The 27,279-nt window shown below is 49.9% G+C and overlaps 3 protein-coding genes and 1 long non-coding RNA gene across 11 annotated transcripts; 2 read left to right on the top strand and 2 right to left on the bottom strand.

The window, feature by feature from the left end:
* Positions 1-9,903: 9,903 nt before the first annotated feature.
* Positions 9,904-17,231, bottom strand: MEAF6 (MYST/Esa1 associated factor 6). Of its 6 annotated transcripts, none has more exons than XR_007166701.2 (8): positions 17,073-17,231; positions 16,806-16,921; positions 16,630-16,717; positions 16,197-16,242; positions 15,146-15,335; positions 11,875-11,932; positions 11,208-11,241; positions 9,904-10,732 (listed from the first exon to the last, which is right to left on the bottom strand). XR_007166701.2 is itself a non-coding variant. In XM_048073266.2 (8 exons), exons 1-8 carry the CDS (start codon positions 17,166-17,168, stop codon positions 10,724-10,726), a joined length of 609 nt encoding a protein of 202 aa, XP_047929223.1. In that variant the 5' UTR covers positions 17,169-17,231; the 3' UTR covers positions 9,904-10,723. The 6 variants fall into 6 exon arrangements, 4 of the variants coding, with proteins under 4 accessions (XP_047929223.1, XP_047929224.1, XP_047929225.1 ...); XM_048073266.2 differs by lacking the exon at positions 11,875-11,932 and adding an exon at positions 12,036-12,065; XM_048073267.2 differs by lacking the exon at positions 11,875-11,932.
* Positions 17,232-17,371: 140 nt separating this feature from the next.
* On the top strand, positions 17,372-19,493 carry LOC125183904 (uncharacterized). The gene is made up of 2 exons (XR_007166703.2): positions 17,372-18,161; positions 18,245-19,493. It is a non-coding gene; the product is annotated as an uncharacterized lncRNA (long non-coding RNA).
* Positions 19,354-23,086, bottom strand: SNIP1 (Smad nuclear interacting protein 1). Its single transcript, XM_048073247.2, has 4 exons — positions 22,776-23,086; positions 22,594-22,690; positions 21,649-22,238; positions 19,354-20,980 (listed from the first exon to the last, which is right to left on the bottom strand). Exons 1-4 carry the CDS (start codon positions 23,069-23,071, stop codon positions 20,716-20,718), a joined length of 1,248 nt encoding a protein of 415 aa, XP_047929204.2. The 5' UTR covers positions 23,072-23,086; the 3' UTR covers positions 19,354-20,715.
* A 67-nt stretch (positions 23,087-23,153) lies between these two features.
* DNALI1 (dynein axonemal light intermediate chain 1) lies at positions 23,154-26,960 on the top strand. Of its 3 annotated transcripts, none has more exons than XM_048073252.1 (6): positions 23,154-23,311; positions 23,395-23,534; positions 23,630-23,799; positions 24,647-24,789; positions 25,054-25,218; positions 26,609-26,960. In XM_048073252.1, the coding sequence occupies exons 1-6, from the start codon at positions 23,231-23,233 to the stop codon at positions 26,642-26,644; spliced, it is 735 nt and encodes a 244-aa protein (XP_047929209.1). In that variant the 5' UTR covers positions 23,154-23,230; the 3' UTR covers positions 26,645-26,960. The 3 variants fall into 3 exon arrangements, with proteins under 3 accessions (XP_047929209.1, XP_066838897.1, XP_047929208.1); XM_066982796.1 differs by having other exon boundaries at positions 24,611-24,789; positions 25,054-25,095; XM_048073251.2 differs by having other exon boundaries at positions 23,155-23,311; positions 24,611-24,789.
* The last annotated feature ends 319 nt before the right edge of the window (positions 26,961-27,279 follow it).

The raw sequence follows: 27,279 nt of genomic DNA, 5'->3' as shown, positions 1-27,279 counted from the left end.
TTATTTGGGCTCCGGTGGCTTTTTGGAAGACCATTCAACATGTAGCTTGCTTTCCAGGGAAGGCAGAAGATGTCCTGCCTCCCCGGAGATCCTCTGGCAGTCTCAGATCTCCACACATAGGTGATCAGCAGCAGCAGTCTGGCTGGATGTTGACAGGCTTAATTGATGCAGTATGACAGGTTAAAAATTGTTTCAAATTGCTGTAGTAGATAACAGCATGTCCAATTACTTGTTTACTATGGCATTACTGAAGTCAACCCACGGCACAGGGGATGCACTGGCAATTAAGGTGTGATGAGGCAGCAACGCAGTGGTATGTGACTCTGACTTGGCAGTATGAAAACTGCAGTGTTGGGTATCTCGGGTGATAACACACAGTACGCTCCTGATTATTATGGAGGAAAGTGTGGGCTGTGGATCAATTTTAGTTAATCTAAAATTTAGTAGTTCTAAAGTACAGAAACAAATGCACATTTTCTCTGGTTATGCAGCACATCTGTGCCAGATGTGAGCGTGATGGTGTGCTCATCGTAACGTGTCAAGACTTTGCTCTAAAGCTTTGTTATGAGCTGGGAAGGAAAAGCAATAAGAACGTAAGTGCTTGCATTTCAGGAGATGAATCTTCCCCTCCCACCTGCTATATTGTAGTACAGCATGTTCTTATCTGACTTGGCAAATAATTTTATGGTCCTTATTCAAATTTGTGCTCTTAATTTAATACAGGGCAATGACTATTTCTAGTTAATAAAAACAAGGAGAGCAGGTGCTCCTGGGAATATTGTTCTGCTTCAAAAAACAAATCTGAAGTCTGAGCCTCATTATCTGAAAGGTCATTATCTGTTGCAGAGGAATCCTTGGAAGGATGTTGCATGTGAAGTAAGCCTGTGTGGCTCTGTGTGCATGTGATGGGCCGTGGTGAGGGGGGATTAAGTGATGGGTCAGATTGGAGCCGACCTTTTAACCGGGTAAAGACCTCTTTGCAGTGGGGTTTGTATTTGCTATGAGTTGTTGGGGATAAGGTGAGGTGTTTGGTGTTAGCTGACAGCCAGTTAAACCTTCTTGCCCCTAAATTACTTCCTCTCTAGAGGCGTTCCTGGCAGTGACATTTCTTGTAACCCAGAATGAAATCTGTACAGCTGAAAAATGTTACAGGATTTCAGGGCTGGGTCTTCCTGTAAAATCCTAATAAATGTTAGTTCTTCGGGATGTGTACATGTGGGGGAAATTCCTGTTTTTATTTGTTAAACTGGAACTGATACAACTAAAAGGATCTCTACAGAAATAGTTCCACTGCCGTAACCAGGAGGGGAAGAGCTGGTGCAGGCTTGGTTTGGCTGTGATGTTAACACCTCGTTTCCATTGCAGAGGTCGTCCTGGTGGCGTAGGGACTGACCCTCCCAAGTCTCTCCATAACACAAATCTGATCAAACCCATACCCACAAACTGCTGCTGTGTATGTTGCAATGCCCCCTGGAAAACCCAGCTGAAATCCAGCCACTGTTCTTCTGAATTCTCTCGTGAGGTTCCTGTGTAGGGTTCCTGCCCCTGCTTGCGCGTAAGTACAGCTTCTGCTCGACATGCCCGTGGTTATGTTCACTGTGGTGCTGAGATGGTCGTGAATCGCAGGGAACGCTGGTCAGAGTTGTCACTGGTGGGTATTTGGGTATTTTTTCTCCTTGCACAATCGTCCACGTCAGGTTACAGACGCCTGCCTACCTGTGCAGGGGGTGGCTGGGCCTCGGCTCCGCTGTTATTGTGGAATTGCAAAGACATCCTGTGGCTCACCGCTTCCTGGTCTAAAATAGGTTAAATCTTCTCATCAGCTTACTGATCTCTCACACGCAGGTAAGGTCACACACAGGCACCCTGCTTGAAAGTTTTCTGTGCTTGGGCGGAGTGGCCCTGCCAACGAGAGGGGTCGGGGTAGGACAATCCCCTTGTGAAAGTGAGGAGGCTGAGCTGGGGGTGTTTGTGAAGAGGAGTTCACTGATATGCTTTGCGGGTAGAGGAGGAGAGCCATCTCTTTGCCTTCCACGTTGCATTAGAAATAGGTGCAAAGGTAGTTGAATATCAAAGTCAAAGCTTTGCTTCCGCTGTGCGATGAAAGGAAGGGGAAGAGCCCTCATTTGGAAGTCGGTGCTGCAGGATAATTCAACTTTCCCTTTCTTCTTTAGTATTAAAAAAAAAAAAGAGCTGTGCTGTGGCAGAGGTCAGGGCAGAGACTGCTGCATTCCTGCCTTGCCTTCCCATGTGCAGGGGACCCAGCGTGGTCTCGGGGGCTCTGCTCTCCTCGCCCCTGCGCCAGCTGCCCTGGGCCCTTCTTGCTGAACTTCCCCCTGAACCCGCCTGGCTCCCTCCCACTGGGGGATTTCCAGGATGTGGCTGTCTCAGCTCTAACATTTTAAGGCATCTTCAGAGGCAGGAATCTGACCTAAGACTCCAGCCTGGGCCGTGGGAAAGGGGCTGCACCCTTGCGTGTGATGATCCTGCCCGTCTGGGGCAGGCTGTGTCACAGGGAAGCATTTACAGCACAAGGGCAGAGGGGGAAAGCGATGCAGGAAGCAGCTCCCCAGCCCTGCAGCAACCAGCTGGGGAGGGTCTGGGTGCTGCGAGAGGGAAGGGAAGCAAGGCTGGGAGGCTGCTAGGTGCTGGGGATGCCTGTGCAGGTACCTGCCAGGGCTCACCCCTCTGGCTGCGCATTTCTCACCGCGCCTCGTGCTCCTCGATGCCTTGGGGTCTGAGCCCTGAATATCCCTGCGCTCCTTCGGGCCAGGGTTTGCAAGTGAGAAATGTTCCCTTCAGGGAGTTGCATCAGGGCAGCAGGAGCACTTTCTCTATCCTTTCTCCATCCCAGCTGCTCCCAGAGCAAACCGCCCAGAGCAGGAGGCAGAGCTCAGCCCGTGGCTGCAGCAGCGGAGGGAAGCAGCAGCCAACGCAGCCCCTGCGGGGAAGCCGCAGACGAGCAGCGAGGAGCAGCCCCGTGCTCCCCCCCGGGTGCCTCCCCCGCTCCCCTGAAGGCCCGCATTGCACAAGTGCTTTGGAGTAAATTCAGCATCTGGTTGAGCAATAGGTCAGGAGGATTTGCATGGCGCAGGGGCCCTGGGGAAAGGTTTCCCAGCTCCTGCTCAGCCGGCGAAGGCGCTGCGAGGACGGCTGGGGAGGGAGCGCTGTGCGAGCAGGGCTGGTGCCAGCTGGTTTCGCTCCTGCCCGTGGCAGAGGCAGGGAGCTGCTCTCCTCATGGAGCTGGCAGGGGATTTCCAGCACAGCCCCATCGGTGGCGACGTGCCACGCCTTTGCCTGCTCTGCCTGCGGTGTTTGTGTTGCTTTGGCCCCAAGGAAGAGCTGGGGACCTGTGTGCTGGGAGCTCCTGCACCCGTGGAAGCAGCCCTGGCACAAAGACCCCGCGATGAGCAGGTTGGGAGCAGCCCACAGCCCAGCTGGGGAAGCAGACGTCTGTCCTGGGGCTTGCTGCTGACCACGGGGCTGTGGCCAAGCCGCTTGGCACTGCCTCAGTTTCCCCATCGGTGCAGTGGGATCTCAGGGGGCTTTCAGATTCCTTTCAGCACTTCTCAGAGTGCCCAGAGTGGCTGCAGGGACTGCAGGACGGTCAATAACGTTTCTGGGCAGGTGGAGCTCTATGATTTCGTGCCTCTTTGCAGTGGGTACTGGTAACCTGGGAGGTGAAGCACTGGAGAAGGGGCAGTGCCTGAGAATTGACTGTTTCTCAATGTTTTGTTGCTTTTCCAGCTCAGAAAGAGGATGAGGGAGAGGCAGGGTCTGCTGCACCCACGTTTGCGGGTGCTGGCCCTGTGGGAGCTGCCTGAAGTGACCAAGCAAACGCGTGGTCTTTGCCCAGAGGTCCTTCCAGTGGCTGCAGCTTTGATCCCGGTGGAGGTGGCTGCTTTGGGGCTGGCATTGTGCTGCAGCAGAGCCTCAGGCGTGGCTCATTCCCGGGGCCCCACTGCTTCTGGTGCTTCTGAGAAGCGTGGGGCCATCCCACCTGAGGCAGGGTGCAGGAGCCAGGTCAGCGCAGGCTGAGTCAGGCTGCTGCTATGTGCATTGCATCAGGGCCCTGGGTGCGGGGCGCTGCATGGGCACGTCGGGAGGAGCCCTGCTCGCTGCTGTCCCCTGCACCCCACCAGCCCCGGGGAGCAGGGGCCGCAGAGGGGCTGTGCAATGGGTCCCGTGGGCTTCCCGGAACCCCGGGACCGGTGCAGGATCGGGCTCGTGGCAGCCATTGCACAGCACCGCGTTAATTCATGAGCAGCAGCAAACAAATCTGCCTGGTGCTGGCACCAAAAGCAGTATGGAAATACTCCCGAAAAAGCCTCTGTGCTGGAGGCCAGGTCTCGTGGCTGCAGGACGGAGACAAGCAGGGTCACACGCTCACTGGCTGACCTTCAGAGGGGAGCCAAGGCAGAGCTCTGTGCTTGGGCCAGGTAAACTCCAGCCCGTAGCAAGCAGCAGCTAGAGAGAAAACAGATAAAAGGTGTTTTTTTTTTTTTCCTTTTTTTTTTCCTCTTTTTTTCTGGCCCATCCCAGATACCCTTTATCTGGGTATTGTTGGGGTTGTCAAGTGCCAAGGGTGCAGGTAGCTGGTGGTGGCAGCCGGTGCTGTGCCTGCCGGGAAGGGCTGAGCACGTGGGGCTGGAGATGCGGCGTGAGCAGTGGGAACATCCACGGAGGGAGTTTGCCCATCTCCTGGCAAGGAGCGGCTGGTTTGCATAGCCTTCTCAGCAGGCAGGATTATCTCGGCAGCAGGAAGCGCCGCTGCCACATGCTCCTTTGAACAACAGGAGCCCAGCTACGAATTTGCCCTGAACACTTCCGTGAGTGAATCACGGCGCCGGCACACGCGGGTCCCCTCCTGGCACCCGGCGCCACGTGTTGGAGCCGGGCTGTGCCATGCTTCGGGGGGCACCTGGAGCAGGGACCCCTTGTCAGCAGCGGGGGCTTTGCTGCGTGGTGCTGGGATGGTGCTGAGACCCGTCCTTGCCTGGTGGAGTCAAAAAGCTGAGTAAAGGAGACGAAGCAGGAGGCTGCTGCCTTTATTTTGTAGGGGTGGAAGAAAGGCTGGGGGGGGGGGAGCAGTGGGGTTCCTCTCCCCCGTTTCAGGCTGAGGTTCCAGGGCTGTGGGACCAAGTCTGGCATTTGGGAAGGGGTGGAGGTGGGTTGGCATCGGTGTGGCTCAGCATCACTCAGGATCGAGCCCCTCAGGGCCCTGTCCCACCCCAAGCAGCTCATCTCACCCCAAGAAGCTCGTCCCACCCCTGGGCTGAGCCCCTCGGCCCCTCCCTGGGCGCTGGGTCCCTTCCAGCAGGGCCCTGGCTGGGTTGCAACACGCACGGGGGACGCTGACGGAGCCGATGGATTTGTCCAAGGAGGAAGTAAACGGGGCAGTGCTTGGCTTTTGCAATCCCTCTATTGCTCCAGCATCTTCAGCTTGTGAAAGGCGCCTGTGGGGGCTTCTGGTGATTGTTCTCCTTGTTCCTGGATGCTTCCAGTGAGTTGCAACAGATAAGGGAGATGCTCCGAGCTGGGCTCCCCGGGGAGCACCTACCCATGCTGCAGTCACATTCAGTGGGTGGCCCTGGCCCTTGGAACGGTGGGGACCTGCCCTGGGGCAGAGCAGGAGGCAGTGCGTGGCCTGGGGTGGTGCTCAGCCCCCCCCATTTCCTTGCTGGTACTGGCTGTGGTGTGTACGGCAGGAGCCGCACGTGGCCAGGGCACCATCCTGTCCCCAAGGCACCGTCCCGATGCCAGGTGTGGGCAGCCTCCTGGCGTTTCCATGTTTTTGGGAAATGGTTGCAGTTCTGCTAAATGGGCAGGGCAAGGCAGGGCTGGGCAGGACGGGGCAGGGCCCGGCTGGCACCACGTGCTGTGGGATGGAGGCTGATGACATGGGTGCGTACAGGGACACGGGAACCCGAGGGGACGGCGATGTCCTGGCTCTGCTGGGGTGCCTGGGCAGGGTCCCCAGCGCTGAGCAGACCCCGAGGTACCCAGCTCCTGTCGGCACTTACAGCTCCTGCCTGTCACAGACCCCTGGTCCCAAAAAGTTGCCTGGGCATGGGACGGGCTGTCAGGGCTGCTCCAACCACTGCCGTCCTTTAACAGAGCACAAGGGTGAGCTGGCGCTGTGGGAGCACCGAGCCAGGCTCCCAGCGGTGCCCAGCCACCAGCGCAGGGGCCAGGAGCAGCAAACAGGCACTGAGGATGCCTTGGGGTGGCAGCCACATTGTGGGGGCCTTGTTCTGCCCCAAGCACTGTCTCCATGACCCGGAGTCCCCACTCATACCTGCTGGGCCCTCTCCCTCGCTCCCGCTGGCGTTTGGCTCCTCCACGTCTCCGGGCAGCTCGGGGCTGTCCCATTGCAGTGGGCGCTCTTGCAGCTGGGACAGGGCACGAGTGGCTGGGGGTGCCCAGGGACCAGGGGACCCTCCCCGGGGGGCACTCACCCGCTGCCGTAGGCCTTGCTGCTCCCGCAGCAGCTCCAGGAACCGGCTGCTCCACAGCAGTTTCTCGGCACCCAGCTCGGTGCAGAGGAAGCGGACGTCGGCCTCCAGCGCCTCCAGCCTGCCCAGCGCGGCCTCGCTGGCCTCACGCAGCCGCTGCAGCTCCACCACTGCCCTGGCACCACAGCTTTGCTCCACCAGCGCCCACCGTGCCTGATCCAGCACCAGGGACCCTCCTGCCCGCCCTGGTCACAGCCCCCAGGGACCCACCTGCCTCCCTGGGCTCCAGCGCAGCAGCAGAGGCCCTGTCCACCTCCTCCTCCTCCTCGCTCCCCTCACCACTGTTTTCCAGCCTCAGCAGCAGCACCGAGCCGAGCTGAAAGCCCCCACATGGACAGCAGGGAGTGACACAGCTGTGGGCAGCTGAGCCCCACGGCCTTCAGCACTGACCCCGAGTGAGGAACCCCACCACCAGAGAGCCACCCGGCAGACCATGGCACCAGAAGTCTGCTGTCTCACCGCAGCACCCAGGAGGGGCCCTGCAAGTGTTGGGGCACGTCTGGGGATTTACCTCCTCGGTGAACTGGAAGGCAAAGTCCCAGCAGCTCTTGTAGCAGATCAGCAGGTACTGGAGGGAGAGGACAGCGGGTTCGAACCCACCTCTGGCGGGGCAGGTCCTGGAGCAGGGAGCAAAGGCCCCACATCCCCAGGGCTATAACCCACACAGTGCTGAGAACTGGCACCTCCTGCCCCAGGGACCAGGGTCCGAGTCCCGCAGCAATGCGGCTGAATAGGGCAGTGACCTCAGCAGCACCAAAACCACAGCCTCCCCCAAAACAAACAGGTGCTATCATCCCACAGGATGGGCCCCCACCTTGTGCCCTGGCCCCCCACGGTGTGTTTGGAGCCCACACATGCATGGAAAACCCTTAGGGAAGGAGCCCCACGGTACTGACCCACACCAGCCTCCAGAGCCACCGCAGCCCCTCGAGAGCCGTCCTGGAGAGCGACAGGAGCCACCAGCACCCAGTGCACAGGAGCTGCCTCCACCACAGCACCGACGGGCTGCGCCGCTTCCCCATGGGGACCCTGTGGACCCAGAGATGGAGAGGTGACGTGCTGCAGCCCCGGGAGCCGCTGCCTCGCTCACCTGCCACGCACCATGCACCGACGGGACACGTGGTGGCTGCAGTGCTATGTGTCGGCACCAGGCTCTGCTCGCCCTGTGCCAGGCTCACAAAAAGAAGGGTCAGCACCTGGGGGTCCTGCTCCCCCCTGGCTATGCCCACTTACCCGGCAAAGCAGCCCAGCCCAGCCCGGTGCTGCAGGCAGGAGGCTGCGGGGAGAGCTCAGCTGTGCCCTGCAAGCAAGCCGAACGCGGCCATGGAGGCTGCTGCTCCTCCTGCCTGTTTGTAGCCTCTCGGCTGCTAGCTTGGGATCGACAAATGCCTGCCTAATCCTCTTGGTGATGAGGCTGTGCAGGGGATTAGCGTTTCTCCTGCTCTACCTCCAGTCGCCATAAGGACAGCAGCTGGTCAGCCACCCTGCATTTACTCTGTTCAGGCTTCATCTTCAGCAAGCAAAGGACTTGAGACTTCATTTAACTATTTTCAGCTTTCATTAGCATTCAGGTAAGAGCCTGTGCAGCTCTGACTCCAATTTCAAGGCAAGCCCCTGGCTATCCTGGGAATCTTTAGTCCCCCAGGCTGTTTAAGAAGAAAAATAGCAGTCTCAGGAACTAAAAAAGAAGGTTTAGGCGTAACTGCCAGAGTCAGACTTCAGGCTCTGTCTCCCACCACTTTGTAGGTGACAGTGCTCGTGTCCCCAGGCATGATCAGAGCACCCGTTACATTGGCACCACAGCTGCAGAGCCGTCACAAGCAGTTCTTGCTCTGGGACAAGCAAATCTGCTCCCTCTGCTGGAATAGACCCAGTGGGCACCGCAGCCTTTTAATCTCACCTCTTGTGGCAGCCAAAGAGCTGCTGCCTGTCAGCAGGGCACAGGAGGGAAGAGCTGCCTATCAGCAGATCTGGGTTCCTTTATCTACAAACAGTAGCCTTCCACGTAGCCACGTAGCCTTCTAGCCCTGCTCGCTCCCCAGGGCTGCTAGCATTAGAGCCTGTCCTAATGAGCAGTCACTGTCCCCTTCTTTTAGGGACAAACACTGCTGGGAGGCGGGAAAGGTTGCATTTTCACCTCGTCCCTGCAGCACCGATAGGTACCCCAGGGAAAGCAGAGCTGATTGACACTTTCCTGTATAAAGTGCTCGTACATCTAGGTCTCCAAGATACGTGAGCCCTTTTGCTGTTTCTCTGCAGGGAAATGTTCTGGTCAAAAACAGCTTTCCTTGAGGTCAAAGAGGTGGAGCAAGGACCCTCTTGAGTTCAGGCCCTCTTGTAAGCCTTGCTTTGGAACAGCAGTATCAGTGTGAGAAAAGCATTTTTTGTACCAAGGCCAAGTAGTCAGAAACCATCAGATAAGTCATCTTTTTCCTGTAACTGTAGAAAAGTAAGGCCTTTTAGGAGTTTATGGCATTTCCACATCTTCCATCCCACTGTATATAACTTCTTAAGAGGAACAACTTAAAACACAAAAAAAGTAGGACAGCTTTGCTGCTCTCCCATTAAGCCATTACATCCCAACTTCCCCGCAGACAAGCAGCAGTCAGCCTGACAGGAGCGCCGGCCACTCACTCTGCTGTGGGATAAGCCAGCTCCCACCATGAGCAAAGACAGAGCTCCCTCAGCTGCCGAACCAGGAAACAGACCAAGGGAGAACTTTGCTCCTATGCGTTTACCTTCACCCTCAGGTACTGCCCTGACTGGGTGGTTGTATGTGGGAGTTAAGTCTCTACTACTAACAGTAAGACACAAGACACCAGGAAAGCAGGGATAACAGAGCAGAATTAACACCCAGCTGTAACGAGTGCACATGCAAGTACCTGGGGGGCTGGAAAGCAAGTGACCCAGCTTTATGCACGGTACTTTCTCCATTGGCAATGTTTAAGCAAACTAAGGCATTACAGCACAGGTAACGTAATATACTGTCTTGAGAAAGCACAGCCTACTTCAACAATAGCATTGGTATCTTGACTTGGCTGCTGTGAGAAGCACCTAACATTCATCCCTCCGTGTATTTTTCCAGTGGCAATTAAAACTGCTCATCCCTTATCTGTGGGCATTCTTCCAATAGCAGCAAGAACTGACTTACACCCAAGTCCTACCTTGAAGCAGGATTAGTTGAACACCGTCGGAGATTAGTGCCTGGCAATCCTTTCAAGTATTCAGTGTTATGTCTACCGCAGGAAAGAAAGCACAAGGGATACCTCCAGAGGGTCATGAGACAAGGAACAGCTACTATGTGAAAATGGAAGAACTCCAGCAAAGGCCTCACGATCAGATGGAGAATAAAAAGCACTAGGAGTCAAAATTTTGACTGAACAGAACATGAGAAGAGAGACAAATGTAACTTTTATTGTTTATGTACAAATGACAGAAGTTTGTATTAAAAAGAGAATCCACCCAACCTCAAAGATAGCAAACAGCAAGTTGGCTTTGAGCTCCTGCCTTCCCTGCATCTAAAAGCAGTGTGTAAACTTCAGGGGATGGTGTTCAAAACAAAAGTTAGAGAAAATGGTTAGCCACCTTGTTCTCTGCTTGCGTAAGAATCAAACTGAGATGTTCCACAAAATGAAGTACCTTCTCTACATGGATTAAAACAAACAAACCAAAAGCCAATTTATTAACTACACACTTTGGTTGAAAACAAAACAAAAACAACCAAAAAAACCTCCCAGCTACAACCAAAAAAACAAAACAAAATATAAACAACAAAAAAAACCACATGAAGCTAAGTATCAGTAACAAAAAGTAACCTAAGTCTTAGAACATGGATGGGACAAACTGAATCATACCCCAGCTCCAGCAGAAAAGAAAATGCCTCTCCATGGTTTTACAGATGACAGGGGTGGCAGCAGCAAGATCAGCCAATTGTAGGAAGTTCCCAACTGAGCTGGAAGCACAGAATAGTCAGGAATTCAAGACTACTACTACTACACCTTTGTCTTCCTGTAAGTCAGGTGATTTAAAAATGATGCAAAGTACATGGTCCAAGACTTTCTCCCCCAATCTGAGTTCTTTAGAGTGAACCACTCCCTTCTGCATACACTTGGCCAGAGAGCTGCCATCGTGCTCATTCAGTTGACTGGCATTTTTCTTGGTGGGGATTCATGTAGACCTAAATCCCAGAGGCTTCATCACTGATGAGTCTAGTAGTCCTGCAGAGAAAGGAAAAGACGGGCACATTAAGACCCTTCTACTTCCAACTCTGCTTGCAGAGCTGGGATTCTTAAGTTTCCTCTCATTTCTACATACCATTAGCTGAAGGCAAAACAGAAAAGAGATTTATTTTTTCTTGTAGCTGAACATTTAAAAGAAAGGACCCTTCAAAACCTTAGTTCAAGAACGCATCGACCAAACCCAGGTGCTTTTAATATTGCACTTCATGACAAGACAGAAGGACGCAAACCAGCTGTTTTCATAAGAGGTGCATGTGACTTAATTCTGACCTAGCTTCATAACAAGCCTGCCTGGACTTATTTACTGTTAAATCCACAAGACAACGATTACTTCATAATAAGAAAAACAACATCCTAAATTACAGCAGAAGGAGGCTTTTTACGATTAGGGATCAGTCAGCCACTCAAGTCTATGGATGAGCAATGAAAACAATGACAGAGCACTGATACTTACGGCTCTTGGCTTTTTGTTTAACTTGAGATCAATCCTGTGGTTGGAAAGATAAGAGAAATGTCCATTTCAATACATTAAACAAACTCTAGAGTTCAAAGAACCAGCTACTGCATATGGCACAGGCTACAACAAAGACTATTTGGTTAATTCAATCCACATTCTCAATTCGGCTGAGCCAAATCACTGTCCCAATATTACTGGACAAAAGAGCAGCAAAGAGAGGGAGAGTGGATTCTTTATTCTTTGCCAAAATGCATAATCCGTTCCATTCAAAAAAAGAGTTAATAAAGGTTCATAATAAAAAGTCACAGGGAAGTTACGCAGCATAAAGAAATAAGGTTAAATACGCATGCTCTATGTTAATTTGTTAGATGTGTAACTATGCCATAGGTAATTATTCAGACATAGTGGTAATGGTTATTTACTTTGAATAGAGATAGGAGTTTAAGATGACAGGAATTACACGAGTCAAAGGTACTGAGTTTATTACATTTTCCAGAAAGAAATATCCAAGTCTACACTAAACTCCTTAAGAAGCAAAGCCAGAAGAATCAGTTTTTAAACTAAGTTTTAAAGTTAAAAAGTTTATCTATTTAAAAATGAAATAGAGAGGTAAAGAAGAGTGAAGTTAATTTAATTTTGCTGAAGTTATTAAATAAAATGTTACCTCCATCACGCTTTTCTGTTTTTAAAAAAAACTTCCCAGCCTAACCTAATATACATACCTACAATTAAACAGATAAACTATGGGTTAGAAAGGTCTCAAAAGGCACATTGGTGTCTACACACTAACAACACAGCACAAGTACTAATTCAAGTCAAACTTACTCAAAGTCATAATCAAACATGCCAGACGGGCTGAGGGGCAGCATTTGAAAGGAAGAAAGCAATAGAAATTAATATACTAATGAATTAAATAAATTAGTTGATTAGCCACCCTAGCGAGATTACTAAAAAAAAATAAAGAAAAAAATAAAGCCAGTGTTCAAATGCCATAAAGTTCTTAAGATATCTTAAACAGAATTGGGCACAAAAAGCACTCCAGATTTGACAATCCAGAGTCCCCCTCCCCAATTGGATTTCTGGGAAAAAGAGGTGTTAAAACAGAGGCAGAGTAGTTTTAAGGAGGGAATATTAAGTGCTGAAAAAGGAAACTATCAGGTACTTAAGAGTGCGTGCTAGCTCACAGGCAAAGAAAAAAACTGATTTGCTTGCAAAAACAAATGGGTGGTCAGAAAGCAGTGGCTTTGTCTAGATTACTAAGCAAAGCAAAGCTTGTTCAGGCAGAGAGGTGGCAACAACCATAAAATTATGTGTCCAACTATGCATTCATATGTTCTCAAAATGCACGCACACACACACATCCTCTTACACTCACTTCCTTTAGAGAGCTAAAAAGATAACACGGTGAATTGGCCGAATCTAATTACAGTTTGGTTACATTCCCACCCCTTGTCTCAGCATTCACCCTGACACCGCAGCACTATCTCTAAAAGCAGTTCTGTCCCAGAGCTAATAGCTGTGTTGGTCAGAGAGGACTCATCATCAACTCATCTGTAACTCAGAAGCTTCTCAGCATCAAATTTCTAAGAGGTTGCAGTATTGTTTTCTCCTGAAACACTTTGTAGCCAGGAAAATTGCTGAATGCAGAAAATAATCATCTTGGCCTTTTTGTGGTCTGAGGGAAGAGAGGACAGCTTCAACAGAAACACTTCCATCTGATTCCCTCTTTTAACTGTTAGAAATTTAACCGCCTATTCACGGGAGTTCTGCCCAATCTGAATCCAGCTTTCCCTACTGCTCTTGATGGCAATTAAATTAGAAAAACCTAAGCTTTGCAAGTGGAGTCAGTGCACCTCCAGGGTGTCTGTTCCCAGCACCGGCCAATTCTTCAGGAACAGGTGAGCAGAACTCAAATGTATGCTGGCAAATGAAAGAGCTTCTGAACAAGATCTGCCATAAAAAGGTTGGGACTGGTTTTTGTTTTGTTAAAACCTAGATATACTTGAAAATTGTTTGGTCTCTTCTGCTGAAATTTAGGGGATAGTCATTAACAGCAATCACAAGTTTAACAGAGTTTGTGCTACAGACAAATTGAATTATCTTCATTATCTGGCCATGCTAAGTATCACAGAATAGTCAATTACTACTTGCAAAAACCCTTCTGTAATTTAGATGTGACTGATGTATCTCTTAGGATGATAAGAAGTGCCATACCAGATCAGACCAGGGCTCCTCATGTCCAATATTCTGTCTCCGACAGTAGCCAGTACGAGCTGCTTCAGTGGAAGGAATGCAGAAGAAACCCCAAAGCAACACAACCTTTCAGTAGGGCAGTTTCTTCCTAACTCTTGGCACTAAAGTTTGGGTTATGTAATGGAGCAAAAGAATTTATATTATTTACGGCATTTGTACTGGACCCCACTGTATCTGCAGTGGATTGGTTTGTTGTCCATATAAGTGCAGAATATAATCATAAAATTTGTTTGAAATAGCAATTTTCTTATGCTGTACTTCAGTTCTACAGGTTGTTTCTCTGAACTGGTTTATAAACGTAGTTTCTTGTGTTACTGCTGACCTTCTTTCCAATTATCTACAGGCAAAAAAAAGACCTCTGAACTGCTCTTGATTCCTAGATCATAAGGAACCAAAGAGGACATCCAATACTCGAGGATGTTTGCCTGATTCAGACTGCTGTAGGAGGAGAATCCTGATCTAAGAATTAAAGACATGCTAATGACTCAAAACCTAATGAAGAAGTAGTTAAACAGTATTCAAGCACTACACCTACCTCCATATCTCGCAGACCAACCTTCCCCCAGCAATCCTTGGGAATCTTTACCACTTTTCTTTAAAACATTTCTCTTGCAATTGTACGGGAAGGTCCCTCAAAGAGGGAAATCCATCCACACACAATGCGAGCAAGCTCAAAGGTAGCAACACTTAATATCTTAAAAACTCCTTTACTTAATTATTTAAAGCTTCTTTGCTTCTAATAATCTTTAGGTATCAGTTCCAGCAATCATTTCTAGAGAAGTGTAGCTCTGCAGTTATGTCTCTGTCTCTTTCTTTCCAAAACCATGGATTTCCACAGACTTTCTCCCCCAAGGGCACAGCACTATTGCACTCCACAGAAATCCTTGGGCTATACCAAGGGGGTTCTGAGGCACGGTAAGAAGCAGGGTATGTTGGCCCTGGGAGAGCATCACTATAAAGCAGTTAGATTATTTCTGATTTCTGAGCCATCAGCCTATGCTGCATCATGCCTTAAGGGCCAGAACCGGTCATCTAAATTCAATCATACAGAGTTCAGGAAATGTGTTTCGCATGAATTTCAGGCCAGTTTAGTAACACTCTGAAGTTAAAAAAGGTTGAGAAAGCAACTCGTGCATGTCATAATCAAAAACTCTCAGCTTGGAACATGACAACTGGAAAGGTTTGGAGTGGAAATTGTAGCAAAGATACTCAAGTGTCCACAACCCCCAAAACATTTTGTTGTTTTTTCCATCCTCCTTCTCCAAAGAAAGCACTGACATTCCTATCTTCCTCGGTTCTAGAGAAATCAAGAAGCACACACAGGAAGCCACAATGTAATCTTCCTCTACTGGAGGGAAGAAAGCTTTACTCTCCTTGACAGAGAAGAGAATTGATAAGGCCTTGTCAAAAGCAGAGCTGTACCAGAGCTGCAATTAGTACCCTGTGCTGACTGCTTGTGTAGCTACCTCAGCATGTTCTCCTCTGTGACACAATGGGTGCAATGGGATCCTGATGAATACTACATGGTGCACACAACTTAAAAACAAGTGGAATTACCAAAACAAATGACCCGAGCTGTTCATTATTCTAACAAGTTACTAGTTCCTTTCACATAGTAAAGTCTATTCAACAACAGCTAGCCATTCACCAGGCATTCCTAGAAGGCTGCCGGTATCACTAACCTGTGTCGATTTTTGTTCTTCCGTTTTTTGTGGCTGCTATGGTGGCTCCCAGAAGTGGAAGAAGCAGCTTTCTGGGGTTTCACCCCCTGCACGGATCCATCCAGCTCTTCAGCATCTTCCTGGCTGGGCTCATTCTCCTGATTGTGAAAGTCTGGAGAAGTGTCACTCTCTGTCCCACTGCCTGGCTCCCCTAGAGTGGGACAAACACAGAAGAGCCCAGTGGTTACCTCCCCACAGCTCACATCCCAGGCAGCTCCTGTGCAGCCCCGCGCAGAAGTCAAACACCTGGCAACAATACGTAAGGCAGCAGAGGTATACTGAGCCTTAGACAAGGAGATAAATAAGAGAACCTGAAAAATCGTTCTGAAGTACAACAAGCTACCTCGCCAGTGACTGAAGCGTGCTAGAATTGCATCTGATTTGCTATTAATTACATAAATATTAAAAAAAAAAAAAAATCAAACTAATCGTAAGTGGCAAATATCCTCAAAAAATTAGGGGAAGAAGTATGAAAATTAAAATTTCTAGTACCAAGCACTGGAAATGCAGCACTGCTTCTTCATCAGCACGTAACACATAAGTTACAGTGGCAGCAAGACTAACTCAGGAGGAAAGGTCTAAACATTGAGAGCTCACAAGTAGTTTCCGAAAGTGGAGCTCCCAGCTCCTCCTAAAATCACTTGCAACTGACTGAAAGACACACAAACAGAAACGGATTGCTTCAGTTCTTCTAGCCTTTTTCTCCAAAGAGCACCAAATCCATATAAATATATTTTATGCACAGCAAGCTCTTACAAAACATAAAAGTTCATGCAACAAATTGGGCTCAACTTTACTCCTGTTTCTTACAGTGTCACTGTTGAATTTACTTGAATCTGAGCACTCAGGAGCTGGCCTGAGCAGACCAGCATTGGACCCCTGAAGGGGAGAGCTCCAGGGGGGCAGTGAGGAGGGCAGGAATCCAGAGAACCGAAGACAAAGCTCAGTTGCAGTGAGAACCTGAGCGCTTTCCAATTCTGCCAGTTCAGAGAGAAATGAAGAGGTGACTTACGCTTCTCAATGAGCTGGTCTTGAACTCCAGCTAATGCACTGACCGCCTAGAAAATTGAAAGGGACGTTAATGACAGCAGTAACTCACTCTCCACTTTTCACACGCTCAAAAAGCGCGGCAAACTGCCTCACAGAGCAAGACACATCAGGTCTTTGCCTCAGAGAACTTGCAACCAAGCACCAGCACGGCACAGCAGGAAGGGGTTAGGAGCAAAAAGAAGATGAGAACGGCAACAACAAGTGCACAGCATGGGTGCTTGTTGGCTGTGGTTACCCTTCACCTCTCCAGGCGCTAGGAAAAGAGTTTCTGAAAGAGACTGCAAGGTGGGAATGAAGATGCTTGGGACGGGGAGGTAGGGAAGGTAGAAGATATTATACAGAAAGGTGGTCCCGCAGCGGTGACCACCGCGGGACCCGCCAGGACCGACACTCACCGCCGCCGAGGTGACCGAGGACTTGCTGAAGAGCCTCTCGGCCTCCTTGAACTTGCGGTTCCTCCGGTCGTTTTTGCTGTTGGAGTTCCTAAAAACGGAGAAAACCAGCATCGCGGGGGGGGCCCGGCGGGGCGGGCCGGGGCAGGGGCAGGGGCAGGGGCCGGGCCGGGACTCACTTCTGGTTGGTGAGGTAGCGGTCCCAGCCGCGGATGATGTTGCCGTACATCTGCGTGTCCTCCAGGTAGCTGCCCTCGAAGGCGTAGATCTGCCGCTCCAGGTTGGCCAGCGTCTCCTGCCGGGCACAGCGCGGGGCATGGAGCGGGACCGGCCCCCGCGGCCTAGGCCCCGCCGCCCGCCTCCAGCCCCGCGGCCTAGGCCCGGCCCGGCCCTGCCCGGCGCCCCCCGGTCCCCTCCCGGCCCGGGAGCCGTCCCCGCCGCCTCACCGCCAGCTCCTGCTTGCGCTTCACCAGCTCGGCCAGCTCCCGCCGGGTGTCGGGGATCTGCGGGGGGCCGCCGGCCTTGGCGTGCAGCGCGGCCATGGCGGCCTGAGGCGGGCGGGCGGCGGCGGGGACGGAGGCTGCGGTGCCCGGTGGTGCCGCCGGGGGCAGCGCTGAGCCCGGCCGAGGCCACGGATCCGCCCCGGTTCCCGCTCCCGTCCCGGCCCCGGGTCCGCCCCCGGTGCCGGCTTCGGTCCCCGCCCGCTGCTCCCAATGGGAAAAAGCGGGGCCGGGTCCTCCCGGTGCGACCCCGCCGGGATGGGGGTCCCCGCCCCGCCCCGCGGGTTATATTCGGGGTTTTCGTTTAAAAGAGGCTTCGTGAGGGTTTGTTGCATGCAAATGTGCGGGAAGGGTGTCTGCACTGTGCCCCGTGCTGCAGGGATGGGGTAGGGACAGGCAGGTGAAAGTCCCTGACTGAGGGGTTTTCCCCATTACTAAGGGAAAAACAATCACAAAATACAGAGGTCTGTACAGAGCAGCTTGAACGGCCTCCAGGGAGTTCTCAAAGGTTTGGTGCCACTCAGTGCGAATGTACAACGCTCGACCCGATTCTTTGACTACAGCAGCAGCTGCTCGTTTGAAACCACAGATGAGCATTCATCGGTAGATGCAGGCAAACAGCCTGGTCAGGCTGAGCCGAGTTCACAGAAGAAGGGCATGGAGAAAGCACAGAAGTGATCCTGAACTTTCCTGCTCAGCCCACAGAGACCCCCAGCCAGCATGCCTGTGCCTCAGCTGTATAACATCCCTCAGCAATCTTCAGCGTGCACTTCTGTGTAAACATGCTGAGAACTCAGGTATCTTCAGAACGTAAGGAAACTTTACACTGAAAATAAGGCAATAAAATATGAGACCTGGCATTCAAATGCTGCACCATTTGTAAAAGAGGGTTACTTCTGTGTTCATCGCCACTTGGTGCACTGCAGCTCCTTGAATCCCATCATTCTGGAGGAAAACAGGCTGCTTATAAGACCAATTAGTAAAAATGGTACAGCAGAAATCAAGAGCATGGATGTGCTATTATAACATATTCAGGTTTGCAAAGATTAATTTGCAAAATAGATGCAGTAAGTTGTAGAGTATTGGGGGATTTCACTCGTCTCTTTTTGTGTTTCCAGCCCAAGGACTGAACAGGACTTGAGCCTGAAACCAGCCGAGGCCATTTCCTAGCAAGGTGTGAAAGGGTCACAAGTGGCAACCCAGCAGGGTCATGTAAAAAAACTGAACCAATCTGAAAAAGTAAAAAAGTTTCATTTAAGCAAGACAATATCATCTCTCTTCTCTGTCTCAGCTGTAAGGATTCCATCTTCGTGACTTCCCTTTGTGAAGAAATAACCCCAAGTAGATCGTTTCAACATGTTCTAGGAGTAGCTGAGCATACTTTGCACACATTTTCACCTAATTTGAACTTTTTAGCTGGGTTCAAGTCTCTAGTAAACTATGCTAGTTTATTTAAATGCTCTGAAATAAGTGTGACTTGATGGGCTGGCTTGCCCTTGCGTGCTACTGATATCCCTGGCTTAAACCCCAGCTGTTTCCTAGCATGAGCCTGTCTACATCCAAGGGCAAGCAGCCCTGACACAGCACTAAGCTACCTGCTGCACACTCAGCTCAGAAAGGTCTGAGCAAAGGAAAGCGCTACAAGCCCTTACCGTCCCCCAACCTCACAGCATCTGCAGCACACAAACCATGCAAACTTCTTTTTCAAACTTCTTTCACGTTCTTAACACGGAAATGAATACTTTGATAGCATGGGACGAAAGACACACAGGTACCAGACTGCAATTGCTGTGGGTGCTGCAGGGTCAAAGTCAGAGGTGCCGGGGAAGTGGCAATCGGTGGTAGTGTGCCCACGGTGCACGCAGTCCGACAGAGCAAACACACACACCGTGGTTCTTCAGGGTATTGACCCGGGACCTGTAACTGAGGCAGCTGCAACCTTACCAGTCCTGAGGTAACGTGGCACCATCTATTGAGTCCTGCTTTTACTAAAAGACAATGCTTAAGTAACAAAAAAGTTGCATGAGTTACAACAGGATGATATTCGTTAATTCTACACTTTCCAACTGCTGAACCACTTTGTTGAATGTCACAGCTGTGGTAATTTATACCTTCAGCATCTCTCTCACCTTTCCAGGCTTGTCAAAACATGTAATGCACCTATTTCAAGGAATATAAAGGAAGAGAGGGACACTAGAAAAATCTTATAACTAAAAAGAATTAGGGCTAAATTTACAAATCCTTTATTTAAAAACCCCTAGAGTATATATAAAGGAGATCCTCCTAGTCAAAACTCATTCTGCCTACTGCTTGAAAACCTACACCAATGCCCCATATTTACACCATCAATGCTCTAGCCTGTGTATACAGTATGCAGCCCCTGCATACACCAAGTATATACACAGCACGTAGGAGTAGCATGTGTGACCACAGAACAAACATCCAGGCAAATTAGGAAACAGTGTGGAAAACATTACATTTCTCACATCGTAAAGCAAACCATGGGAAGTCGACATCCAAAAATATGCAAGATGCAAGTACTTGCAGTAAGTAGAATTGGTTTTTCTCTTCCTAAAGTATTGTTTTCATTTACAGGGGGGGGTAGAAGAATATTTTAAACAAATGGCGGTTTAAATTTTTATATATATAAAAAAAAAACTTAAATAGTGCAAACTGGTTAAAACGTGCCACCACAGAACAGGTACTATACGTAATACAAACAAAACCAAGAAGTTACTCGCGGGGCAGCGGTGCTGTCGGAGATACAGGCCCTACCTTCAGAACTAGATATTCAACACCCAGTAATAGTTTCAGCATCCTCTGCTGCAACACACGCTGGGCATACACCGACTTGGGCCTCAGCCCTCCCAAATCAAGTTACTGTAACCTAAAATTCTAGGAAGCGCTTCCTTCAGTTTCCATTTACCTTATAATTTCCAGGTAGTAGTCTGGTAAAATGCCCATGGCTGAAAGTTATCGTAATGCAATCTAACTACCCAAAACATACAGATACAAGGGGGGCTTTGCAACACTTCCGCCTTTTTAGTAGGAAGGCTGGTAAATTGTCCTGTCTAGAACTAACCTGGCAAGAAATTTGGCAAACTCTACCAAACGAGACACGTTACAAAGGGTATTGGGTCACCTTCTAACTAAGATTTCAGTTAAGTAGCATTTCCAAAGGGTTATGACAAAACAGGTAATAAAAATAGTTTTAAATAGGCTCGCTGTGTTTTACATCATTTTCTAAAAGAGAAGTCTTTTAACGTTTGCTGAATATTTCCAGCATCACAACATTCACATCCAGGTGCTCTTTTTGCTTGTCAGGGAAAAAACAAACAAACAAACAAACAAACAAAAAAAAAACAAAAAAAGAAAACACAAAGCTGGATTTCCTGATACGCAGAACTATCAAAGATGAATAATCAGCGAAGTCCCCCAAAATAAAGCATGACAACTGATCAGCAACAGAAGGACTTTAAGGCAGTAAGAGGCATCAGTGCTTTGATGCTCCCATGTTTACATCCCAATGTATGTTCTCTTGGAAAAGTTTCTCTCCCCTGCTCCCGCCCCCCAGTTTCCTCCTCATCTGTTAACTGTCAGACTCTTCCTCCTTCTCCTCCTCCTCATCATCGTCCTTTGTGTTGGCCTCAGATTTATCTGAAGATTCATGGAGGAGGACGTACTCCCTGCTGCTGAACCCGAACTTCAGCACATCCTTCTCTTTCAGTTCATAGTAACGCTGAGGTTCAATCCGCTGGTTGTTGAGGAAAGTGCCGTTGCCAGAGCCGAGGTCAATGATGTACGGCCTGACCCTCCGGCCGACCGTACCGTCGGCACGAGTGTACTCCACAAGCCTAGCGAGACAAAAAAACACCATTCCAGTCAAGGCAGCGACACAGAAAATCCCCCACTCCACACGCAGATGGATTTTGGAGCACATCGGCCCCAGTGCAGTTAGGTGTTAACTGTATTTCAGAGATCTGAACAAGCAAAATGTGAGAAGCGAGAGACAGGATGAGAACGGGAAAATCCCCGAAACATTCCGACAGCCATCACCTCCCGTAACTTACTGTGATCTACGGCAGTAATTCCTAACACACAACAGATGGCTCTTCCTTAAGAGAGCAGCTCTGTCTTCCAAAGCACGCAACCCCTGCTGCTTCAAAAGGAGCTCAGCAGTCTTTGCTGTGAAAACCCAAATGCAAACCTCTCCTTGAAACGCTTTTACTGCCAATTACACCTGCTACTTATTCCAGCTCAGACGTACGCGCAGTTCTGCGTTTAACCCTGCTGGGTTGTTTGTCTTAGGAAAAGGCTGCTTGTGGTTAAATGAGAGGAATTGCAAATAGTTTTGATTACTGCTAGGATGATGTGCAGCAGTCATAAAAAAAAAAAACAACTTACTACAAACACGTACTTGTAAACCATGCGTAGCTACTTATTTTTTTTCCCCATTTATTTTATTTTTCACAAATTACTGAATAACCCCGTTCCACCAGCAGGCAGGCAGAAGAATACCTACCGGTACTGGAACACAGCGTGCTGCTTTGAGCAGGAGGGGTGGTCGATGGGAATATCCGCAATCCTGCGGTGCCTGCCCAGGAGGTAAGCGCTCTGCCTGTGAATGTACATGACCGGGAGGAACTCGTCGTTTTTAAAAGGGTAGAGGCGCCACCGCTTCTTCGGAATCCGAGCCTCGGGGGGCTCGCTGTACTTGATCACAACCCCTCGGAAGGTGTTGGTGTCCTCCAGAAGAGCCCCAGACAGTTCAAAGCTTGGTTTTTCTTTCTTTACAGCAGCTTTATCTTTTGGTTTGTTATCAGACTGCCCGAGTTCTGGATTCTGGTCAACGCCGCTCCCTTCGTTGTTTTGCCGGTGCTCTCGCCTTCTCTCGTTATAAAACTCTCTCTCTGCTTGCTGCTCACGCATGTTCTGAGCATCCCTCTCTCGCTCGTGGCCTCGACCTCCAGGCTTTTCACTGGGATTTTTCCTTCTGTCTGCGTGATCTCTGTGTCTGTCTCTGTCACCGCTTCTGTCTCGCCTGTGTTCCTGCTCCGATGGGTATTTCTGCTTTCGCTCCTCGTTTCCTCTACGAGGATGTTCGTCTCGCTCCTGTAAGGAAGAACCGCTTAGGGTAAGGTATTTACAATTAGAACAAAGACACAGGAAATCTACTTCGGCAAAGGTGACCGAGGCTGGGCTCACGGGCAGGCAGGAACACTGAGCTACTTACAGCAACACTCGAAGCGCGGAGGGGTGAGACGTTACCCTATGAGACTCTTTTAATTCCCAAGGCATTTTACAAGGATTTGAGGAAGAAAACTGCCGGGCCAGAGGCTGGTTTCCGGACCTCCCCCAGCCGAGCCTCTCAGAAGCCGCAGGAGGAGCCCCACTACGAGCCCCGCGAGCCGAGCCGAGCCGCGGGCAGCGCACAGGACCGTGCCCGTCCGTTAACGCCTCCCTTTACCTGCTTCACCTTCACCGCGCCGTGGTGCGGGCTGCGGCTCCGCCTGCCGCGCGGGGACCTGCTCCGGCGGCCGGCCCGGCTCCGCCGCTTGGGCGACCTTTAAGGCAAGGAGAGGAGGAGCAGTGAGAGGCGGGAACCGGGCCGAGCACAGCGCCGGGCCCGCAGCCACCGCCCGGGCCTACCTGCTGCTGCCCCCGCGGCCTCCCCGCCGCTCGTCGGCCGGCGGCGACTGGCTGCCCCCCCGCGCCGAGCGGGAAGCCGAGCGCCGCGGGCTGCGCTTCTCGACCTTCACCACCACCTCCCCGCACCGCCGCCGCTGCTGCTCGGCCCGGTGTTGCCGCTGCTCGCCCCGCCGCCGCTGCTCCGCCGCCTCCTCCATGGCCGCCGCCGCCGGCCGCCACCGCCGGAAGTGGGCGCCGCTTCCGGCCCTGCCCCGGAGTGCTTCCGCCGGGGCGTCCGGTCGCTCCGCGCGGCGCATGCGCTTTAGGGAAAAGCGAGGGGCGGAGTCTCCATAGCAACAACGGCGCCAACAGGGCGGTAGCGCTGTCGCCGTAGCAACAGCGCCACCCCTCCCATAGCAACAGCGCCGCCTCCATAGCAACAAGGGCGCCGCCGCCACGGCAAGAAGGGCGCCGCCATGATCCCGCCGCCGGACTCGCTGCTGCGCTACGAGCCGCCGGTGCTGGTCAGCCGCCGCGCCGAGAAGCGCTCCCCGGAGGTGAGCGGGGCCCGGGGGCACGGCCGGGGCCTGCCCGAGGCCTGTCCCGGCCCCACGTTGCTCTCTCCCGCACCCCCCTGCAGGCCCGCCCGCTGAAGGGGACCCCGCAGCCGCCGTCGCAGCCCGGCCCCGTCCCGCAGCCCCGGCCCCGGCCCGCTGCCGCCGCGGCCGCCGCCGAGTGCAGGCAGCCCCAGGAGCTGCTGAACGCCATCCTGCCGCCGCGGTGAGACCCTGGGGGGGGGGAGCCGCCGAGAGGGCCCAGGTGGGCCTCCCGGCGGTCCCCATCCATCACCGCCCTCCCGGTGCTTTTGGGTGCAGGGAGTGGGAGGAGGACAAGAAGCTGTGGGTGCAGCAGGTGTCCAGCGTGCCCAGCACCCGCCTGGACGTCGTGCACCTCCAGGAGCAGCTGGACCTGAGGCTGCAGCAGCGGCAGGCGCGGGAGACCGGCATCTGCCCCGTGCGCAGGGAGCTCTACTCGCAGTGCTTCGGTCAGTACCAGCAGTCACAAAAACACCGCTCCTCTGCCTCAGTCCTTGTCTGCCTCACTGCTGCTCTTTCCACGTTTCGCACAGCCTTGAACCCCACAAGAAGGGATACAAGGCCAGGGTTGCCTTTCCAGCAGCCACACTACACCTGCCTTCCCTGCATCAGTGGCCTGCAGCTCAGACTGTGTGAATGTAACACTTACCTACCCACGCTGAGAGCTGTTAGACATGTAGCATTTTAAGTGTCCCATTATCCACAAAGCTGCCACAAAAATGACATGTTGTGACAGTAATCTTATGTATATGTAAAAGATACAAAGTAACTTAATCTTGGTTTAGTTGTTCATCACCCGAATAGTTAATTTAAACTAACCTAAAACACAGCTTAATTCTTAAATACTGTTATATCCTCTGCAAAAGTGTTAAATTCCCTTACTTCTCTGATCTTCCCAAATGCAAGAGACTGCTGTTTGAGCAGAATTCTTCTGCAGGCTCTTGCCTCTTCTGACAACTGCATAAAATCATTAGAAGTTTTAAGGGTTTTGCTGTTATGCTTTCCCTGGGACAGAAACACTGTTGTTACCAGAGTTTCTATACAGCACACTGCTGCATGTTAATGGATTTATTTGATAGCACTTCATGCTGTAGTTGTAAAGTAACAAAACCAAAATTACGACCATCTCCCGTAAACCAATGTTGCTCTCGTAGTGCAAAGAACAGGTAAAAACCAAGAACTTCTAGACCCTGTGCATCTCCAGCATTCCCAGATAAATGTCAGGAAGTTACTCAATATTTTTGTACCTTTTCTTTAAAGATGAATTGATCCGTGAAATTACAATTAACTGTGCAGAGCGAGGACTATTGCTGCTTCGAGTCAGGGATGAAATCCAAATGACAATTGCTGCTTACCAGACGCTGTATGAGAGCAGCACTGCGTTCGGCATGCGGAAGGCGCTGCAAGCTGAGCAAGGCAAACAAGACATGGAAAAGAGAGTAAGTCGGTCTGTTAAACCAATAATAGTTTTCTACATGTGATATGGCATAAGAATTAGTTTTATATAAAAATCAATTATTTCTGCTTCCACTGGGTGGCAGTAAAGATCATCAAAATAACTGTCTTGCTGCTTTTAGTTGCAATTCATAAGCTATTATACCTGTAGCATTTTAAAGACTGTACAACATAGTGTAAAATTGAGAAATCAAATAAAAATTGACTGTTAACAATCAAAACTTGAGAGATCTGTACTATTTTCTAAGATTGCAGAGCTAGAAGAGGAAAAGCAGGAGCTGGAAAGACAGGTGAGCGAACAGAAAGCTAAATGTGAGGCTATTGAAAAGCGTGAAAACGAAAGGCGGCAGATAGAGGAAAAGAAACACACTGAAGAGGTTCAGTTCCTGAAGCGAACGAATCAACAGCTGAAGGTTAGCACAGAAATGCAATTCTAAATAGCAATGGTAAACTTTGGCATTTTTAATTAGAAAGATGAAAAACTAACTTTCTCCTTCCCGTTTATAGTAGTTACATTTATGATGCGCTTGTATTAATGTCCCACTTTCTTTAAATTCTTGAGGAAGTGGGAAGATAGCAAGGATTTATTGTACTTGTGCCTTCTTAATGGAACTATTTGGCAGCAGAGTTGAAGTGTGGTGGCAGCGCCATCACATTTTCTTGGAACTTCCTATCTCCATCTAAGATAACAGAGCTATAGACAATGCAAAAGAAAACCTAGGAAGGGCAAGCACATATTGCTGACTGGATTTCTAGGCCTCTAAATGTCTGTTACGTCACATCTGAAGTGTAGCTACTATATTATAAGTAAAAGCACTCTTCTGTTCACTTCTTGCTTGCTAACAGGCTCTCATGGAAAACACTGAAGCAATTTGTCCTATGGTGATTTGACTGGATCACTGAAATTGTTTTGGATCTGACAGGAGTAATTTTGTGCTTGCTACTTTAATGAAAGGAGAGGTTCTGTTAATTACTTTGCTTTTGGAAGGAATCATAAACAACTGTAAACTTCTCTGGCTAGAGCTAAAATACTTCCTTTACACCCAGCTGCTTTCCTTATCTCCACTATTCCTAGTTTTCCTTTCTAAACCATTAACATCCTCAGGCCATCTTGAAGTATTTTAGGGCACGACATAGAGTAACTGTTAGAGCAAATGCGTGCTGCCACCGGACCCATGTTTCTTCCTTTAAGTACAAGTATTTTAACAGCTGTGTATATACCACCGTTGTAGTTTATTTTTATGGCAGCTCTAGGAAGAGGACAACCTAGGAGTCCTGGAAGCTTCACACACTACACGCTCCCCAAGCACGGGTAGCACTCTGATCAATCTCTTTAACTGGGCGTCAAGTTGTCTCAGCAACTGAAAAACTTGCTGTTCCCAGCTACTTTTGTCCCAGAGTCAGTTTGTGTTCCAAACCCTAGAGAGCCAAATATTTAATTTAGCTAACATAGTCCAGCCTGAAATCAGAGAATTCAGACCACTGTTTCAACAGCTTTTATTTAATTTCCTCTTCAATGCTTTACATTATAAAATGAGCCTTTCATTGTATGGAACCAAGGCCAGCTCTTTTCTTCTCAGAATGCAAAAAGTGTGTATGCCAAGAATGAAAAGCTAATTTATAAAACATGTAGTAAGGAATGGAATAGCTAGGGAAAAACCCTGGCCTGTTTCTCTTGAAGTATTGCAGCATCCCTCAGCTCCTCGCTTTGAATATCTAACAGACAATTTATCACTTTTCATCAACGCGGGTTTATTTTTTAGATTGAATCTAATTTGACTTACTGTCTCATTTGTTTTTCAGGCTCAACTTGAAAGCATCATTGCACCGAATAAGTAGATTTTTTTTTGGTGCCCTCCAGGCAGTGCTCAAAAGAGCTGTCAGAGCAAGAAGTTTGCAATTAGTGACAAAGATCTGTCTTCAAAAAAACAATACTGAATTTTCACTTACCGGTAACTGAAGGCGGTGTAATTGTATTATTTGTCCCTTTTTCTCTTGAAGAGTTGAAATTCAAAAGCTCCACTAGTTACTGTACGCTCTTTCAGTGCCATCTCAGCATGTAGCTCCTTGAATAGTGAACATGTCTGAGACTTGCTTGTTGGTAATATGCTAATGACCTTCAAAGCAATAAACTAATAAATGCTTTTACAAACAAGCATCTCTGTGATGTTATCATTCTGAAAACGTAGAAAATTTTGAAATCATATATGAAGTGTCTACAACTACTGTGTCACATTCATTATTAATCAATTTTTAGATATCTCCTGGTGTTTTGGTGGGTAGTTCCCTGAGTATGTGTAAGTTGGTGTTAACTGTACATCAAAATCCCTTTTCAGAAGTGGTATAACCTAGGACGAACAATACCCAAGCTTTCCAAATGCTTATTTCTAATGAAACAAAGAGGTACGATGCCGTTCTAAGCACCACTACTCAGTGAAAGCAAACGAAAACTGGAGTTGAGGTACCTGTATAAC

Source organism: Anser cygnoides, chromosome 24 (assembly GCF_040182565.1).
Source record: "Anser cygnoides isolate HZ-2024a breed goose chromosome 24, Taihu_goose_T2T_genome, whole genome shotgun sequence".
Taxonomy (NCBI): domain Eukaryota; kingdom Metazoa; phylum Chordata; class Aves; order Anseriformes; family Anatidae; genus Anser; species Anser cygnoides.
This window is presented reverse-complemented; position numbering and strand designations above follow the sequence as displayed.

Coding starts and splice junctions, on each gene's coding strand:
- DNALI1 (XM_048073251.2), top strand. CDS start 23,231: ATGATCCCGCCGCCGGACTCGCTGCTGCGCTACGAGCCGCCGGTGCTG. Junction 23,535..23,629: donor AACGCCATCCTGCCGCCGCG/GTGAGACCCTGG, acceptor TTTTGGGTGCAG/GGAGTGGGAGGAGGACAAGA. Junction 24,790..25,053: donor AACAAGACATGGAAAAGAGA/GTAAGTCGGTCT, acceptor CTATTTTCTAAG/ATTGCAGAGCTAGAAGAGGA.
- SNIP1 (XM_048073247.2), bottom strand. CDS start 23,071: ATGCGCCGCGCGGAGCGACCGGACGCCCCGGCGGAAGCACTCCGGGGC. Junction 22,691..22,775: donor GGCCGCGGGGGCAGCAGCAG/GTAGGCCCGGGC, acceptor CTTGCCTTAAAG/GTCGCCCAAGCGGCGGAGCC. Junction 22,239..22,593: donor GCGCGGTGAAGGTGAAGCAG/GTAAAGGGAGGC, acceptor TCTTCCTTACAG/GAGCGAGACGAACATCCTCG.
- MEAF6 (XM_048073266.2), bottom strand. CDS start 17,168: ATGGCCGCGCTGCACGCCAAGGCCGGCGGCCCCCCGCAGATCCCCGAC. Junction 12,066..15,145: donor AAGAACAAAAATCGACACAG/GTTAGTGATACC, acceptor GCTGCCCCTCAG/CCCGTCTGGCATGTTTGATT. Junction 11,242..12,035: donor ATGTTTGATTATGACTTTGA/GTAAGTTTGACT, acceptor TTCCAACCACAG/GATTGATCTCAAGTTAAACA.